Below are 16,836 nucleotides of genomic sequence, written 5' to 3' on the forward strand. Positions count from 1 at the left end.
GACCAAATCTCATTCAGTTGTTTTTTTTTTTTTGTTTGTTTTGTTTTGTTTGTTTGTTTGTTTTGCTGTGGCTAGACAGAGTCATGGGCTTGTCACACAAAATACAAGACAACTTTTTGATGTTTCTGCATTATATTTAAGAACAAAGACAAAAAGGCTAAAGTTGTTTCTTCAGCATCCTCCTTTGGGATAGCATGTTTTATTACATTTTTGCAGTGTCCAGACACATTGCAGTGGGGGGAAAAACAATCCAATCAGTGACTAACGCATTATATACATAGTTCTTTATGGGACTCTAATGCATTAAAGAGCCATGAGTTCCATTTGAGAAATATCTAAGACGTGAAATATTATTCTAATAAGTGAAAGGACAAATCAGGATTGTGGATCATTTCTGCCTACCTGCAAAACACTCCACATTGAATCTGGAGCACTTAGCCAAAATACATTTTTCGCAGAACTTCATCACGTCATTTTAAAATTTTCTTCAATGAGACTTAATTTAGAAAGGAACATAATTAAAATATTAGGTGTAAAAAATGCAAAAATATGAACCAGAAGCTGTACATTACACATTTCGTTTGACAAACTGTCTAAACATCCATACATAGTATCTCTACTAGGCATCTAATATGCATCAAAGTATGTATTTACCCAATCTGCTTTGGAAAAAAAAGAAGGAAAAAAAAAAACATTACAAAAACATTTGTTTTTAAACCACAAAGTGAGTTGAACAACTCAAGACACCAAGTAATAAATTCACACCACACGCATTTCAAGCTTAAAAAAAACTGAAACAAATCATTTAAAAAGTTAATCAAAACAGTTTTTACAAATAAACTATATTTTGTGACACAGGATGTAATAGATGGATTTAACAACATTTGGTTAGTCCTTTAGGAGATGTTCCGGTCAAAAATTTTAATAATAATCAAAACTAAACTTAATATCCAAAAATTGCTAAAATGTCATTTTCAAAACCATTCCAAACTCATCTGAAACCATGATCTCCAATGTTAAAAGAAAAACAAAGGGCAATTCCTGACTAAAATTTTCAAAAGCCATACACTTTCGGCAAAGTCCCCATGTCTAAATTATCTCTTTGCGCTTGGCTTTTCAGGCTTTTCCTCTGGGTGGCTTTTCTCATGAGCTTTCAAGGTGCGCTCACGGCCAAAACTCTTCCCACAGACTGCACAGGCAAAGCGGCCAACTGCATGAGCCCGGGACATGTGGGCGTCCAGCTGCTCCGGACGAGCAAAACTCTCTTCACATTCCTCGCAGGGATGGGCTTTCCGTGGAGTGTGTTTCTCCTTCTTGTGAGCACGGAGCTGAATCAGGCTGGGGAATGTGAGGTTACACTCAGGACAAGGGTGCTGACGGGATGTGGCTGGATCTGTTTTAGGTTTCTTCTCCTTTCCTGGAGCTTGACTGTCATCCTCAGGACTCTTCTTATCTTCTGTTTCTGATTTTGATGCCGCTTTAGAAGGACGGCCACGCTTTGCTCCACCTATTTTTCCTTTTTCCTCTGCTGGAGGTGCTGTCACAGATTCTGATGTGATGGTGGTCTTCACTGCCTCTTCAGGCACTTCTGCATCATCCTTTTTTTTCCGCTTTCCCTTTTTCTCGGCAGCTGCCAACTCTTCAGTTTTGGCGGGCCTTCCACGTTTCTTGACGGATGTAGCACTTCCATTGCACTGCTGACCTTCAGGGTACTTCTCCTGGTGTGCTACCAGCTCTGATTCTGTTTCAAAGCCCTGACCACACTTCTTGCAGCGATGGGTTTTCGCAGGGTCCTCTGGCTGTTCTACGGGCTCTACGTCTGGGCGGGGATGTTGGGTCAGGCGATGAGTACGCAGCAGTCCAGCACTCCGGAAGGTTTCATTGCAATCTTTACATACCAACTGTTTTTCTGGACACAACTGTCTTCTATGGGCTGTCAGCTGTGAAAGTGAGGGGAAAAAAAGCTTAACTGAAACATTGAGCATAGACTAGAACATGCTTATTAATTTTATTTTGACATTAGTGGTGTACTTTTAACACTGCCAGTGACAATTATGTTCAAGTAGTTTCGTAATAAAATATATACTTTAACAAACTCACTTCAGAGAACGTTTTGAAGCTCTCTTTGCAGTGAACGCATTTAAAGGGCTTGTCATCCTTGCTGTGTGTTGGCTGGTGCTGTGTTAGCTCCTCAGATGACAGAAATGTGCGATCACACACATAGCATGTGAACAGTGTGTTTCCCTGGGAAGACATTGAGAAGACAAGGCAAAGTTAAAACAACTCAAGAAAAACAAATACCTGGAAAATGTTTCAGTTTTATCAGATTGTTTTTAATAGCCATGAATGTGACTGTCTTGTTTTATTGACAACTTGCAAAGTAAAAATGTATGTAAGTATACATACACACATATATGATCAATCTCACTTTCAAAAAATAACTTACTCAAGCACAAGCCAGGCCATAACAGGTGAAAGCAATTTAGCTCTTTGTCGCTAGCAATTATTTTTGTTTCTTGGATTGCAATGTCATTAACTTTATGGCAATCTAAAGAATAAAAGATCTCAGTTATGACATACTGCACCTTTAAGCTAGTGTGGGCAATTAGCAGAAACCAATGGGTGAAATACAAGACATCTCATTAAATATTTGAGTATTTTCACGGAAAATTAGAAAGAAAAGGAACAACAAATGAAAAATCACAGAAAAAAAACAGACTGTGCATATGAAACATTGTCATGCATATGTAAGGCAAATTTGTTCAAAATAAAGTTTGTGATTGGTACAGACTGTCACCATTTCTACTGAAATGAATAAACTGATGTTATGAAGCTTACCTGCTGAAGCTGTTGCTTATATTCTTCCCGGTGGCTCTTCTTCATATGCCTTTCCTTGGCTTTGGCACTGCAGAACGTAATGAAGCACTGGAAACACTGCAGATTTTCATGCTGGTCTGGAAGGACAGGGGGGCACATTACAAATATCATGTGAAGACAAAGTCAAACTTTAGCTTCTTTCAGCCAACTGAGTCAAAGTTGCAATCACTGTACCACTTACAGGGTTGAACAGGGGGTGCAGGAGGTCCATTCAAAGTGATGGGTTTGTATGGCTCAGCTGGCTTTTCAGGGGGAACTTCCGGAGGTGGATCTGGCAATCCCCGTCCCATCACTATCTCCTCTATGTTTAAAATCTCCGAGTCCATCCTGGTATTATCGGTGGTCTCAACAGGCGCTCACAACAACCTTCCTAGAATATTTAAAAAGACAAGGCAAAAGCAAAGATACCATGAAAGGAAGGCTACATATTAGGTGGAAAAAACAGCATTTTGGTTAACAGCGGTAACATAACACTTCTATGGACCTCTAGATATCATTAAATGCGTTAAGAACCAATCATATTCAACAGATGAAAAAATACGATTAGTTTTCACTACACGTTAAGCTGGGGTAACTGTGAAACGCATTTAGCCCGAGGTTGTTTAACTATCAGCCAGTTCAGTTTCCCCAAAGGAATCACTCAAGTTTCGGCTCATCTTGACTAATGTTACGTTACTGCCTGTAAGGCCGCTAGCTAAGCTAACTAGCTCCATGCTAGCATACGAATATCTGGTAAACAGTTAACTGATAATAATTCCTTAATGGGTCTCAGCTGTAATCTAGAATTATTTCCAGAAAACGTCCCTGCTTTAGTTTATTGTCTCTGCACGTAGCTAGCGCTAATTTTAAAGTACTATGCTACGGAGCGCGCTACCGTTAAGCTAGCTTTCTGATTAGCGCTAACAACACTGGCTGCCATTCACAGAGGATTGAAGACTTTTCGTGCCTTTTCACATAGCAAGTTTTAACTTAGTGTTTTGGCGCTTGCATGCATTTACTATGTATCAATACTATGTACGTCAATACCTATACATATAGCAAACGATTTAAATAACATATGAAATTGAGTAGAGGTTTACGTTACCTCTAACCGCTCTTTGAAGGTAGTTTGACTGAGAGTTGACCATACAGAAACAAAACCGATAGATCGGACACTTCCTCGTGTGTGACTGTAGAGCCGATGGTACAACTAAGATGGCTGCCAGGCGAGTCGTCTATTCAATGTAATGTTTGGACGAGACATTCAAATAACATTATAGATCAGCCGAGTTGCTCCCTTGTTGATACAGGAAAACACGTTGCATCGTTGTGAGCGCAGGAAAAAAACACAAACCTTGAATGAAAAGATTTCTTCTGTACAGTAGCACTACAATGAAATATTCAATTTCAAAATGTTCCCACGCCTGTTAGTATGTTGTATTATGTAATAAAAGCGGCTAAAACACATTTCAGCTATACCTTTATGTACATGAATTTGAACTAATCTCATTTTCTACTCTGTCTAAATCTATGGTTAACCTCCGTCACGTGACCCAAAACAACTTGGCGAAAAGAACTTTATTTTCATTCAGTTTACTGTAACTGTTTTGTTTACCCCCCTCCCCCCAAAGGTCCATGCACCCATTTATATTAAATCGCCCTTATATTACAAGTGTAACCACACAAACACTTCTCACATATGTGCACCCTTCACACTATTTGTTCGTACAAAACAATTCTCTATATTATCTGTGGTATTTGTTGTTAATATACCCCTGTACAGGAGTATGTATATATTCAGTTCAGTTATTTTTATTTTAACATTATTTTCGTGATTTCACTATTTATATGTAATACATATAATACTGTATATCAAGATGTCTGCTGTCAGAAAGATGTATTATGCAAACTTTTACCAGCAGTCTTCAAAAAAAGGCATGTATTTCTTTCATCTGTCTTTTATTGTTTTCTGAAATTCAAATAAATAATGTTTAAATTCATAGTCAAAAACAAGCTCATCATAAAATGTAAACGAAGTAAGGTTAAAATAAATAGTAAAAAACAATCACAATGACTGTAATGTCAGAATAATATTTTTCATTTCTTTGCAGCACAAAATGTATGGCTATGAGTAATTTTTTTACATTTCTTTCTGAAGGCAATTAATTTTTACACCTGTTCAATGATACAGTAAGCCACATCACTAAGCATTTGTTTTTTAAAATGCAGCACAATTACCTTACAAAAGAATGACAGTGAACGGTATCATGGAAAAGTTAGAATGATAAAGGAGATACTTCCATATTTTGGTGAGCTGGGTTTACATACACCAAAAGCACAGTTACATATTAAGGTGGAATGCAAAATGTTCAAAATAAAGCGTAAGGTCTGTTGTGGACCCTACTGTTTTTCCAAATTCCCTTGACTATGGAAATTCAAAAAGCAATTGTGGTTGCGAGAGATACAAAGAAAGACACAGCACTTAAGGCACAGCACTCGAGATGTTCTCTGACAGTCCCTAAAGCGACACCTGCCTCCCTCTCCCTCTCCAAGCTGCTCAGGCCAGTGGCCTAGACCATCGTACCGTGTGGCTGCATCTGGCAGAGGACTTTCCTCCACCATGCTGGGATTGGGTGTTTTGTTTGTTTGATGAGCCTTCTCTGTGGGGGGCTGAGGGGGCACTGAATCATGTGTATCAGAGCCACTGGAGAGGATTAAAGTCTTGGACACCTCCAATCTAAAGGCCATTAGAGTCAAAGGTGCAGTTGCAGCCCTGTGTTCCTGTCTGTATAGGAGCCAAGAGTTGACCAAAGCCAAATCTGTTAGGTACCAGAGCACTGCTTGAGGCCAGCAGGTTGGGGCCAAGGCAGTGAGAGGGATAGAGTACAGATTTAGCAAATCTCTGTTGAGATGAGCTGACATCTGGGCCTTCTCAAAGTTGTCAATGAGTGAAGCCATGTTCCTCTGGCTGTTTCCAGCAGTAGAAAGTATGAAGCCACAGTGTGATCTGCGTAACATCAGCTTCCCATCTGAACTTACAAACTCATCTCCAATCTGTCCTCGGGCTCCTCCCACCCTGCCTGCACCATGAACTCCAGAGGCTAATAGACGCTCTAGCATAGCGGGGGTGGACAGTTCCTGTTTGCAAAGAAACACCATACTACCTTTGGGGACCATGTTCTCTACAACATCTTCTTTGCCAGACACACCTAATTTAAGATCCAAGTTTAAAAGAAAACCACCAAATCCAATTAATGTAGTACATTGGAGAGACATCTTCTTATTGTGTATCTTTCCAGTCAAAGGAAGTGGGTATTGGTCGACTCCATAATCACCATCTCGTCTCAGTGACTGGCACCCTGCTTTAAAACGGCACAATAATGGTTGAGCCTTCCACAGGGGATCAGTCTGTGTTTTAGAAGTGTTCAGGTCATTTGCCATGTTCCCTTGCCTCTGCCCGTCACTATGCTGAGAAAATTCCCTTTGACTGCTTGAGGGATTTTGACCTTGCTCGATATTTTGAAAGTCACTATTAGGGCTTCCTTCCAAAATGTTACTGTTGACTGAATCCTTCACTGGAGAAGCAAGCTTCAACATGCGAGACAGCTTGAGGAAACGGGAAAGTGGCATCGCTTCTGCAACCAAGGGCACCTTGGTTAATTCCTCCCAGTAGAGCTTTGGACTAGGAAACTGAATTATAGCAAGAGACCAAATAAACAGTTAGAGGCCTTATGTGAAATTAAAGAGCAAAATACAAATTCAAAACAAGGGTCACAATAGAGTACAAACCTTCAAAGTTCCCATTGCAATGTGGATCCCAACAAACTGTGCAACCTCTCTGGCTGTGACAGGACTGGGCATGTTGGACAATTTATTTGTGCAACTGGCAATTTCCACCCAAGTATCCCAACCAAAATACTTGGTGAAGTAATCAATGGGCTCTTTTGTTCTCTCTCTAGGTGTTTGGAGCTGGCCCGCTGAAGTTGGCAAACTAAGGGACAAAAAGACAAAAAACAAACAAACAAACAAACAAAACACACCAATGAGAACCACATGGCAAAATATTTAACAAATTAATTTCCCATAAACTGTACCATATAAGATCATTTTACATTATAACAAAACTAGGACAGCATTAATACATTTTAATAAAAAAAAACAGCCAATATTTTTGAGAAATTTTCTGTCAAAATATGAAGACAAAAGCAGATAAGATGTACTGTACTTTTGAGACATTTCATCTGATTGCTGAGTGTTGTTTGTTTGGCTCTTGTAGAAATAGGCCATTACTTCTGCTTCAGAGTCAAGCTGAGGATCAGACAATTCAAAACCCCCGACTTCCTCCTCATCTGAACTCTGGAGGAGGAAGTCCTGGAGGTCTGGTGATTGCTGCCACTCAGCATCTGTCTCAGCTGAAACATCAATTATTATATACAAGTTAGTTTTTATGTAAGATGACAATTTTTGATAACTGGCTTTAAGTAGCTGCAATAACCGGTCATTTTAAATTAGAAAACAAACCTTGTCCATCTGCAAAGTCACTGACCCCAGTTTCTGATAATAATCCCCTCACTTTCATTTTGCGGTAGTCTGGTGCAGAGTGGCTCCCTTCATCTGCTATAGACAGATTCAATATTAAAAGATAAAATATTAATAGAGTTGTTCAGATAACCTTTCACAAATGAGGAATGCCACTGTAAAAGGGAACGACTCACCTAAATTACTATCTGTTGCTTGATGTTGCTCAAGCTCACTCTGCATGGCATCACTGGATGTCCCCGTGGTTAAATTCTCACTGTTGGTCTGAGCGGCTCCCAGTAGGACCTCCCTCTCCTCCTCTTTCACTGGGTAGAAGATACACTGGCTAGTGTTGAATCCAGGGCTGATGTGACAATCCCTTGTTGTCTCCCCACTCTCCATGACTGAAAGCAAAAAATCACAAACATCCATTCAAACATTTACAGACTGTTCATGCAGTGTACAAAGTGGATTTAATACTAAGGCTTATTTAAGAGATAGCAGGTGATTAGCCTTGTACTGGATAAATATGAGGCAGCAGTTTGTGTAACAACAGTTTATCCATCCCCAAAGGTGTTTGTTTGCATTTTTGGTGCTCACCTGACACTAAGACTATAGACATTAAGTCTGTAACTGCTCTTAATTGTTGTTGCTACGTCTACTTAAGCTTAAAATTGTCATTTTTTTTACAATTCTGTTTGTGAATGGATAGGCAGTAGTAAAATTAATTATTTATGAGTAAGCTTTAGGTGTTATTTTTACATTTTGGTATGAGCCAAGCTAGCTGTTTACCTCTGTTTCCCTTTCATGTTTTTGTCTACCTGCCCAGGGACTGCAGCTGGGAAATAGCTTAGAGCAAAATGTGGTGATACATCTTTTCTCTTTATATGAGATGAATGTTTTTTTTTGTTTGTTTGTTCTTTTTGTACAAGGACCCAAGTAATTTAAGTAAAAATTTAAAATATAAAACTTAGACTAAACTTAGATGAACTAAACGTAATAACATAATGCATAAGACATGTGAGTGGTATCGATCTTCTTACCTAACTCTAAAAAAAAAAGCTAATATTCATGTTTCCCAAAATGTTGAATTAGTACTTTAAAATGTGCCTACAGTGTGGCTTAGCACTTACATGGACTGGAGGTGTTTTCAGTGCTGGCTGGCTCCACATTCCATCGGATGTGTCTTCTGCCCTGCGTGGTCTGGACCTCATTCAACACGAGGGTGCACTCCTCCTTCACCAAAACAGTCCTTATATCACGATTGTGCTGTGGATGTACAACTGCACTCTGTCTATTTTGAGAGGTGGCTGCTACCAGTGGTGGTTCTGAGACATTCTCTTCAACTTTGATATCCTGGTTTCCAAGGAATTGTACTTCATTCTCGGAAGTGCTGTCCAAACCCTGGAATGAAACCAAATGTTATAAGTGTGCAATGTTTAATTCATCATTTGTTGTTTATGTATCATGTTTGTTAGTACAATTAGTATCACACCTGTCTTTGATTGTTCCTTGCTGTCATCAGACAGAGCTCCTTGTCAGCAGTTGCTCTTTGTCTTGAGGTGAGGAACTTCTCAAGTATAATGCCAGGAGACTGGTCCCTGTCAAGTTCCTCTCCGCCCTGCAGTCCTCTGTCACTCATTACCTCCTCAACACTAGTGGTAACTGACTTCAGCTCAAACACAACTTGGTCTTCAGGAGATTCCTCTGATGTAGAGGGCAAAGAAGGCAAAGATGCGGAAGGAGCAGTAGCTCTGTCAGCCTCAAATTCAGGAATGGTCTCTAGATTTGAATGCTGTGCGGCAGTCTCACTTTCATCATTAATTTCTGAATCCGAGGGGACAGTATGTTCTTCATAAACTACTTGACATTCTTGCTGTTGTTTCTCTGATTCTGTTACTCTGACAGTATCTTCAACTGAAACACTCTTTGATATCATGTCCACTTTGAGATGTCCTGTTCCTCTTTTCTGTCCCCTTGTAGCATTCCTTGCAACAGCTCCTTTGCCCCCTTTTTTCTTCTGGACTAAGATTTCTTCCTCTTCTTCTTTGATCTCCACTTGATGAGTGGAGCATGACACGGTTTGCAAAGTGAGATTTTTTTCTGTTTCATTACCAATTTGTCCAGTATTTCCACCCTCAGAATTGCAGCATTTATTTGGTTCATTTTGAGAAACAGTGACTTCATGAAAATTTGGATCACCTCTTTCATTCTGCTCCCCAACAGTGACTAAATCTACCTCGAGAAGTAAACCCTCCTTAATATCTTCATCCATGACACCATGGACTTCAACTTCTGAGCCAGGATTCTTCTGCGTACTTTCCTCTCGCTTGTTCCTATTTGATTTCAATAGTTCTCCTTTCTCACAGCTCTTTGTCTGAGGGGTCGCACTGTGTTTCATTTGATCAGATGGTGAGGGTACTTCTGGAGAGATATGAGATTGATCTTCCGCTCCAGTTTTGCTTCCACCCTTACCTTCACAGACGCTAATTTCAACATCTGAAGAAGGAATAGGTAAAGATGGGGATGGAATCAAAGCTGGAAAAGAGACACTTCGCTCTCTGTCCTCTAATGCCATCTCTCCTATCTCAGGCTCAGTATCCCAGTCCGTAGCAGCATTCATCACCCCAACAACATTATCATGTTTTGGAAGCTGGTAAAGATCCATCCTGGAGACGCCTTCAAAGATGTTCCCATTAGTGTAAGTGAGACCAGGACTCTCTATAATATGCACCGTCACCTTGTGTTTCTGAAGGGACGAAACCTCACTAAATCGCTCCCCACAGTGTTTACACTCTAAGGCACGCTTGGAATGAGATGAAGATATCACTCCTTCAGTCTCCACTTTTGAGGGGGTTTTACGTTTTCTGGTGGTCTTTGGCTTGGTGGGCAACGTCTCAGCAGAAACCTGTAGCGCGGACAACAATGAAAGAGCTTTCTGGTTCTTTTTGGGTCTTCCTCCCTTTTTCTTAACTTCTGCTCTGAGATTATTTGTAGACTCAGTTGCTGGATGTTTGAGTTGGTTGACTTTGCTCTGTTGGGACAATGTCTGGGACTCCTGATGTGAAGCCTCCTGTGTCTGGCTCGATGCCTTTGAAGTGTCTAACTTGTAAACTTTCAACTGGGGTTGTTTATGACCTTTCAGAAGAAGTAGAGCATCTTGTGTTACGTGTGGGCCAAGTATGTCTACTGAAACTGTGCTTTTGTCTTCTTCCTCTCTTGGCAGGTTTTTCTTTCGCTTCCCATCTTTTACATTCTTGGGCTGATCTTTTTGCATTATTTTTGCTTGATTTTTCTTTTTTAATACAGGTGAGGCTACAATTTTGTGCTCACTTTTATGTGTACCACCCTCTGTGGCCACTTTTTTCAGCTTCTTCATTTTGTTTTTCCTTGTATTCTCTTTGATTTGTTGCACCTGTGGGTCCGGGGTTGATGAAGGTGAATTTAGTCCATCTATAGATACCAAATGTCCCACTTTCTTGTCCTTTTTTCCCTTTCTCCCCTTCTTCTGTGATGGTACTTTTTTGTCTGAGATTGTTGTTGGTCTTTTGCTTCGCATCACAGATTCCTGTGTTTGCTGACGTTGCTGTGATGGCTTCTTTTGTTTTTTGTTTTTCATCTCTTTGCTTTGTGGACCAAATTTAACAACAAGATGAGACTTGTTTGTTCGCTGACGTTTTGCAGGTTGGGGATCAATTTTTAAATCATCCTTGTCCATGGATCTGACCAGTTCTTGCATATATCCTTGAAAAATAAATGCCCTGGCTGGCTTTCTTTTCCGCACTTTCACCAGTTCTTGAGCCGACATTACATTTACGGGTAACTCTGAGATCGGCGGGACCTGCTTTGTTTCTAATTGTGAGGGCACCTCTTCTTTAGCGGAGAGGTCCTCTGCTGCAGACAGGTTCTCCATCTGCTTCTGACTGCCTTTACTATCTAGCAGCAATGGTTCTTGATCAAGTACATCTTGTTCAGCAGCTCCATCAGTGACAGGGTGAACCTGATCTGGGCTTAGTGTTTGTATCTGTGAATCTTTGTGATTCGTTTCAGATTCACATGGGGTTTGTGTAAGTGTGTCTGGTGGAACAAAAGGGCAAGAAGTAAAGTCCTGTTGTTCTCTTTGTAAAGGTGTGAGCTCCAACTCAACTGTATGCAAAAGTGGTGGGGCTGAGATTACAGTTTCCTGCTCGGCTATTACAGTCTGATCTGGAGTCTGATCAGGAGTCTTCTCCAGTTCAGTGGTTGGTAGTAGAGAGGAGGATGGGATTTCATTTTGTGGCATTGTTTGGGATTGTTCCAGTTCCACAGTTGGTATCAAGGCAGGGGTAAGTTCTAATATGACTGTTTGTTCCAGGTTTTGTTTCAGAACATCTTCATTCTGACAAACCGTTTGATCAGTGGTATCAGACTGAATTACACTAATATCGGGCTGTTGAAGGATCTGATGCATCATCTCTCCCTCAGGCCTTTCTATTTGTTCAGTCTGAACAAGTGTTAGTTCTATATTTTCACCTGCTGCTATGTGGGAACCCATTTCTGAGAAGGAAGGGTTTTCCAAGTGACCATCTGGTGTTATAGGTTCCAGTATAATTGTTTGTTCCATTGAATCACATGGATTATTTGAAGGGTCCAATTCAGTTGTTTTAGATTCCGTCTGCTTCGGTCCCATAAAATCTATCTGTGGAGGATTGAGATTCAAATTCAATGGTTCTGCCAGCTGTGGTGTCTGTTGTACTTCCAGTGGTGGAGCATGAGGTGGCACCTGCCCCAGTATGACAACTTGGTTCACTTTCTGTACATTTCCTAAAGATTCGATAAGTTTGCGAATCTGCTCAGTGTCAATATTAGCATCAACTCTTTGCAGAGGTCCATTGGGCTCCACTTGTAGTAGTGCGGGTTGACAAACAGATATTGGAGTAATAATGGGTGCACTTTGTTTCACTTGTTGTCCAGGTGGGAGGGAATTATTGCCTGCAGCAGGCAACAGTTTGTGCTTTGTTTTCATGTGATGTAGTCGTGTCTTTGTAGTCTTGAAAGTGGCCTTGCACACAGCACAAGGATACTTTGTAGAAGCACCTAAAAACCATAAAGACAGTTATGATGCATTTGTGGTATATATCCTGCAACAGCTTGTTTTCTAGACCTCTATGATTTTTCAATGAACTGATATAGAATTTCAGGGCAGATAATGATAACTGATAATTTTTTGGCCAATACCAATAAAATAATGATAATAGTAATCTTAAAAAGTAAAAATGTTGGACAGTGAGAACAATAATTGGATATTTTTATGTTCTAATGCATCAAATATATTTGAGAGAGTTGTCACCATCCCTATAAGTAACTTATCACCTTAAGCCTTTCAAGTAGTGTTCCATCCTCAGTCTTGTTCCATTCTGCAGGTATGGTATTTACAATCTTCATGTCTTAGTGTAGTCTGTTAATACATGCTAATTAGCACTACATGCAACAGCTGTTGCTGATGGGAATATTGTTGGTTGCGTTTTTGGCTAGAAACCATAGTAATGGACAAATTTAAACTTTGACCTGATGATGATACGGTATGACAAGTTAAAGGATCAGCAATGTGGTTATACTTCATCTTAGGGAGATGAATGTCTGTAGTTCATGGTGATCCATCCAGACATTTTGTTCAGAACCACATATGTACACTCTCATGGAAATTCATCTAATAGTTTTTAAGATATTCTACCTTGGACGAATGTGGTGGACTGACTAATAGACAAAGACTTATCATCCCTAAGCCTATGCTGCTAGCATAGCTAAAAATGTGTTATCGTTTTAAATTATAAGACATCCGAAACTTGTATATTTTTCTTACCATCATCCTTCTTCGGTTGTGCTTTAGTTGTGGTATCTCCACCGTCTCCTTCAGCTCCCTCTGGCAAGTGTGACACCATATGTTTCTGCAGAGTTTTGGACATGGTGAACCTCTTTCCACACTCCTTACAAACATACGGCCTCTCTCCAGTGTGCGTGCGGCGGTGATACTTGAGCAATGTCATAGTTTTGCAAGGTTTACCACAATCAATGCAGGTGTAACCATCCAAGCCAATATGAATTTTTTTATGATGCGTGAGCTCTGATGATCTGTTGAAGGCCTGGCCACAGATTGGACACTTGAAGGGTTTCTTCTCTGTGTGGGCTTTCTGATGGGCCATTAGGTCTGTGGAGTTTGTGAAGTGGCGGTCACAAACATAACAGGCGAAAAGGGCATTTCTCAGTATGCAATGTTCATATTCTGCTGGGTGGCTCAGCTTCAGATGACGCTCTTTGCTCTTATGATCACTGAAGATTATGTGGCACTCCATGCATTGCAGGGACAGCTGAGATGCTACAGGGAAACAAGACAGAAGGGGGTTAACAGTTAAATTTATTGTCACATATGAGAAGTCAAAATTGGAAAAGCAATATAGATATAAGAGAGTTTAAAAAATGTAATCATAATACATCAGCTACTAACATAAATATAATTGCCTAACCAAAGTATTAGTCTAGGTCTAACCTGCAGTTTTTTGTTAGGCTGCTATTCAACACCAGAAACTGTACAGATTTAACCAAAGTTGACATATCAGTATGGTCAAATGAAATTTAAAACCATAATAATGAATTCCACTATAGTGTTTGTGCAGAGATATTCTTGTGAATATGTTGTATTTAAACTAAAACAACAGCAACAGCGATAAATCACAATAGTCACCACGCTTCTGTAGAAAAACCACAGTAGAATTCCTCTGGTACAACATCTGTTTACTTTGTGGATCACCATGACCACACCACATGCTATCACACTGTAAACTGGAATGTAAGAAGACCTCTGAATCTCCCATCCAGGAAATGTGACTTAAAGTGCTCTTATTTTTAAATTTCATGGGGGGAAGGGTAGTCCTAAACTTGAACTACTGATCAAACTCCAAACAGATCTCTCACTCCTAGCCTCATTCAGGGAGGTATGATACAGATGACACATTATAAAAGGTAAAATACTCACATGTGAGAGGCATAACCAGTAGTTTGGACATGTCCACCTTCAGAGGATCCACCATTGCCTTCTTGGAGGGAACATATTTCCTACCATCATGCACACCTTTATCCTGTTTCTTTGCCTTTTGCCCATCACACCCTTGATCTGTATTTATATCTGGCACAGGCTCAGTGGGGACACTTGGCTTTGAAGCAGAGTCCAGCTCCATCCCTTCAATGTTATCTGGAGGCACAGCCAGTGGCTGAGCAGCAGGCTGATTCTCCACTGCTTGTGTGACTGCCACAGTTGCAGGTGCTTCTGCCTGTGTCCCATTTTCCTGGTGTGTGATTGGTGTTACAGGCTCAGTCGAAGCAGCTGATTTATTCTCCTTTTCTTGTGCATCTGGTTCACTTTGTGCTGGCTGAGCTTCAGTCTGGGTGTCCAGTGGTTTCTCTGCGGTTGCTGTGGTCACAGGGTTTGGCCCACTGTTTGACTGGTTCGGACTCTGCATGGCTCCTTGCCTCTTGCCTTCTCAAATACACTTGTTCATGTTTCTATGAGGTTAGGTCACACACACAAACGCAGAATGAATGTTAATTACACAGGTAAAGCAACAGATACATGCCCACTGTCTCCAAACACCAACCATGCAATATCTTTGCATCACTTAAATTTATTGCAACACATTATAAAACCTGAGTCTTTGATTTTAGTTGATTTTTTAGATTTTTTTTTTTTTAGAAGCAGTGAACAGCAGCTTTGTTGTGTACATGGCGACAGCTGGGAGACCGGAGAATGAATGGATTTAAAACATTTGTATTACAAAAGGAGACCGACGGACATGGAGGGCAGCCGTTGGAGGCTGGAGTATGACCCAAATTCAACGCTTGAATCTATATGAACATTGTGTGCTTAATATGCTTACAATTTTCTCAAACAATCCTTTCCACAACCCCAGACACATGGAAAAAGACAGCGCATTTAGCTTAAATTCACTGATTTGCGGTTTAAAAAAAAACAAAAACAAACAAAATAAACATGGATTGCAAAATGCTAATATTTCCGGCATGTTATTGCGTCGAAGATGCTAAGCATTCACTCACTTTCTGCGCCACCTCTCTTGGACAGAAACACACTAATAGCTGTGTGAATGCAGGAGGATGTAGATTTGAGGTTACCTACGGCCCAGACGTTCGCCCAAACATCTCCGCGTCGCGTCGCACGAGCACAAAGCCAACACGGAGAAGCTGCAGACATCCTGACGTCACGTCTGACAATAGGCGCAGGGGAGTCATGGGAATTGTGGTTTTCCACGGTCAGTCGCCCACTCATCCACTGGCCACTCTGCTCAAACTACAGCACAACCACACAACGCAGCAGGTTTGATTCCAGTTAGGCCACTTAACATATTCTAATCAATTTCAGAATACATTTATTGATGGATCCAGCAGACATCACGTTTTTGTTAATGTCAATTTTATTACTATAGCAAAATGACGAATTTTCCTCTAAGGAAATTAGAATCTGTACAACACAGGACAACCTTTATACTTAAACCCTTGACTGAAACTGGTCGTATTTAACAGTTATTAGCAACTGGGTGTCAAGAAGCAGATGTGCATGCTTAAGACTTGGATAGAAATAAGAATATGCAGAATCTAAAAAATATCTAAAATGTGTGTGCAGGTATATACAGGTACTGTACAACATGTCCTGGCCATCATGCAAAAACAGTAATCAAAATCTCACTGATTGAAAGAAATAACATCCTTATGGAAAAATAAAATACTGGAAAATCATCCCTGAGACACAACTGAACAAGATCGAATAAGATTGTATCTCCTGGCAAAAGTAAAAGTAACAGCCACTTGGTGGTGCTATTGAAGCGTGCGTTGTAGGGTCTTCTTCACAGGGTTGTACCCCACTGTGAGATGTCATTATTCAGCTTCAGTCCCTGGAAACCTCTATAAACTAATGATGATAAAGTTAATGAGCATACTGTGCTGTACTGCTGCCACAGATGTTCATATCTCAGAATTTCTACTGATATTTACATATTTAATGACTTACAGTATAATAGATATGTGCCATGATATCTTACACTGATATTCAGAGTATTTATGTCTCAGTCACCACTGTGAAACTGCATTAGAATTATATAAGAAACAGTTCAGTGTGGCAAACTGTGTAATCTCATAATGATAGAATTTATAATTTATGACATTGCACTGAGGTCTCTAGTAATATCTTGTCCATTACCTACAGTACAAATGTCATTCAAGTTTCTGTGGTGGATTAATGAATCACATATAAGCTCATAGTAATTATTTTCATACGGGCTATAAAATACATGGAAATCCTGCCCTCTCCCTGTTGATGTCATTCATGAATAAATAAGAACTTTAAAATTTCTATCTATTTTATCATAACTTAAACATGCATCAACTCCTAGTAAAACCCCTCATGGCATGCAAGTC

General features: G+C 40.1%; 2 protein-coding genes across 8 annotated transcripts; both read right to left on the reverse strand.

The window, feature by feature from the left end:
* Nucleotides 1-113: 113 nt before the first annotated feature.
* znf576.2 (zinc finger protein 576, tandem duplicate 2) lies at nucleotides 114-4,114 on the reverse strand. 2 transcript variants are annotated; one of them, XM_046400374.1, is made up of 5 exons: nucleotides 3,962-4,114; nucleotides 3,059-3,247; nucleotides 2,839-2,954; nucleotides 2,101-2,244; nucleotides 114-1,940 (listed from the first exon to the last, which is right to left on the reverse strand). In XM_046400374.1, exons 2-5 carry the CDS (start codon nucleotides 3,201-3,203, stop codon nucleotides 1,095-1,097), a joined length of 1,251 nt encoding a protein of 416 aa, XP_046256330.1. In that variant the 5' UTR covers nucleotides 3,204-3,247; nucleotides 3,962-4,114; the 3' UTR covers nucleotides 114-1,094. The 2 variants fall into 2 exon arrangements, with proteins under 2 accessions (XP_046256330.1, XP_046256331.1); XM_046400375.1 differs by lacking the exon at nucleotides 3,962-4,114 and adding an exon at nucleotides 3,670-3,906.
* Nucleotides 4,115-4,800: 686 nt separating this feature from the next.
* On the reverse strand, nucleotides 4,801-15,819 carry LOC124065276. 6 transcript variants are annotated; one of them, XM_046400529.1, is made up of 11 exons: nucleotides 15,463-15,621; nucleotides 14,387-14,913; nucleotides 13,217-13,729; nucleotides 9,187-12,450; nucleotides 8,870-9,081; nucleotides 8,508-8,778; nucleotides 7,572-7,778; nucleotides 7,378-7,473; nucleotides 7,082-7,268; nucleotides 6,646-6,847; nucleotides 4,801-6,546 (listed from the first exon to the last, which is right to left on the reverse strand). In XM_046400529.1, the coding sequence occupies exons 2-11, from the start codon at nucleotides 14,868-14,870 to the stop codon at nucleotides 5,257-5,259; spliced, it is 6,726 nt and encodes a 2,241-aa protein (XP_046256485.1). In that variant the 5' UTR covers nucleotides 14,871-14,913; nucleotides 15,463-15,621; the 3' UTR covers nucleotides 4,801-5,256. The 6 variants fall into 6 exon arrangements, with proteins under 6 accessions (XP_046256485.1, XP_046256484.1, XP_046256481.1 ...); XM_046400528.1 differs by having other exon boundaries at nucleotides 8,508-8,610; nucleotides 8,692-8,778; nucleotides 8,870-12,450; XM_046400525.1 differs by having other exon boundaries at nucleotides 8,870-12,450; nucleotides 15,538-15,819.
* Between the last annotated feature and the right edge of the window lie 1,017 nt (nucleotides 15,820-16,836).

Source organism: Scatophagus argus, chromosome 9, assembly GCF_020382885.2.
Source record: "Scatophagus argus isolate fScaArg1 chromosome 9, fScaArg1.pri, whole genome shotgun sequence".
In the NCBI taxonomy this organism is placed as follows: Eukaryota; Metazoa; Chordata; class Actinopteri; family Scatophagidae; genus Scatophagus; species Scatophagus argus.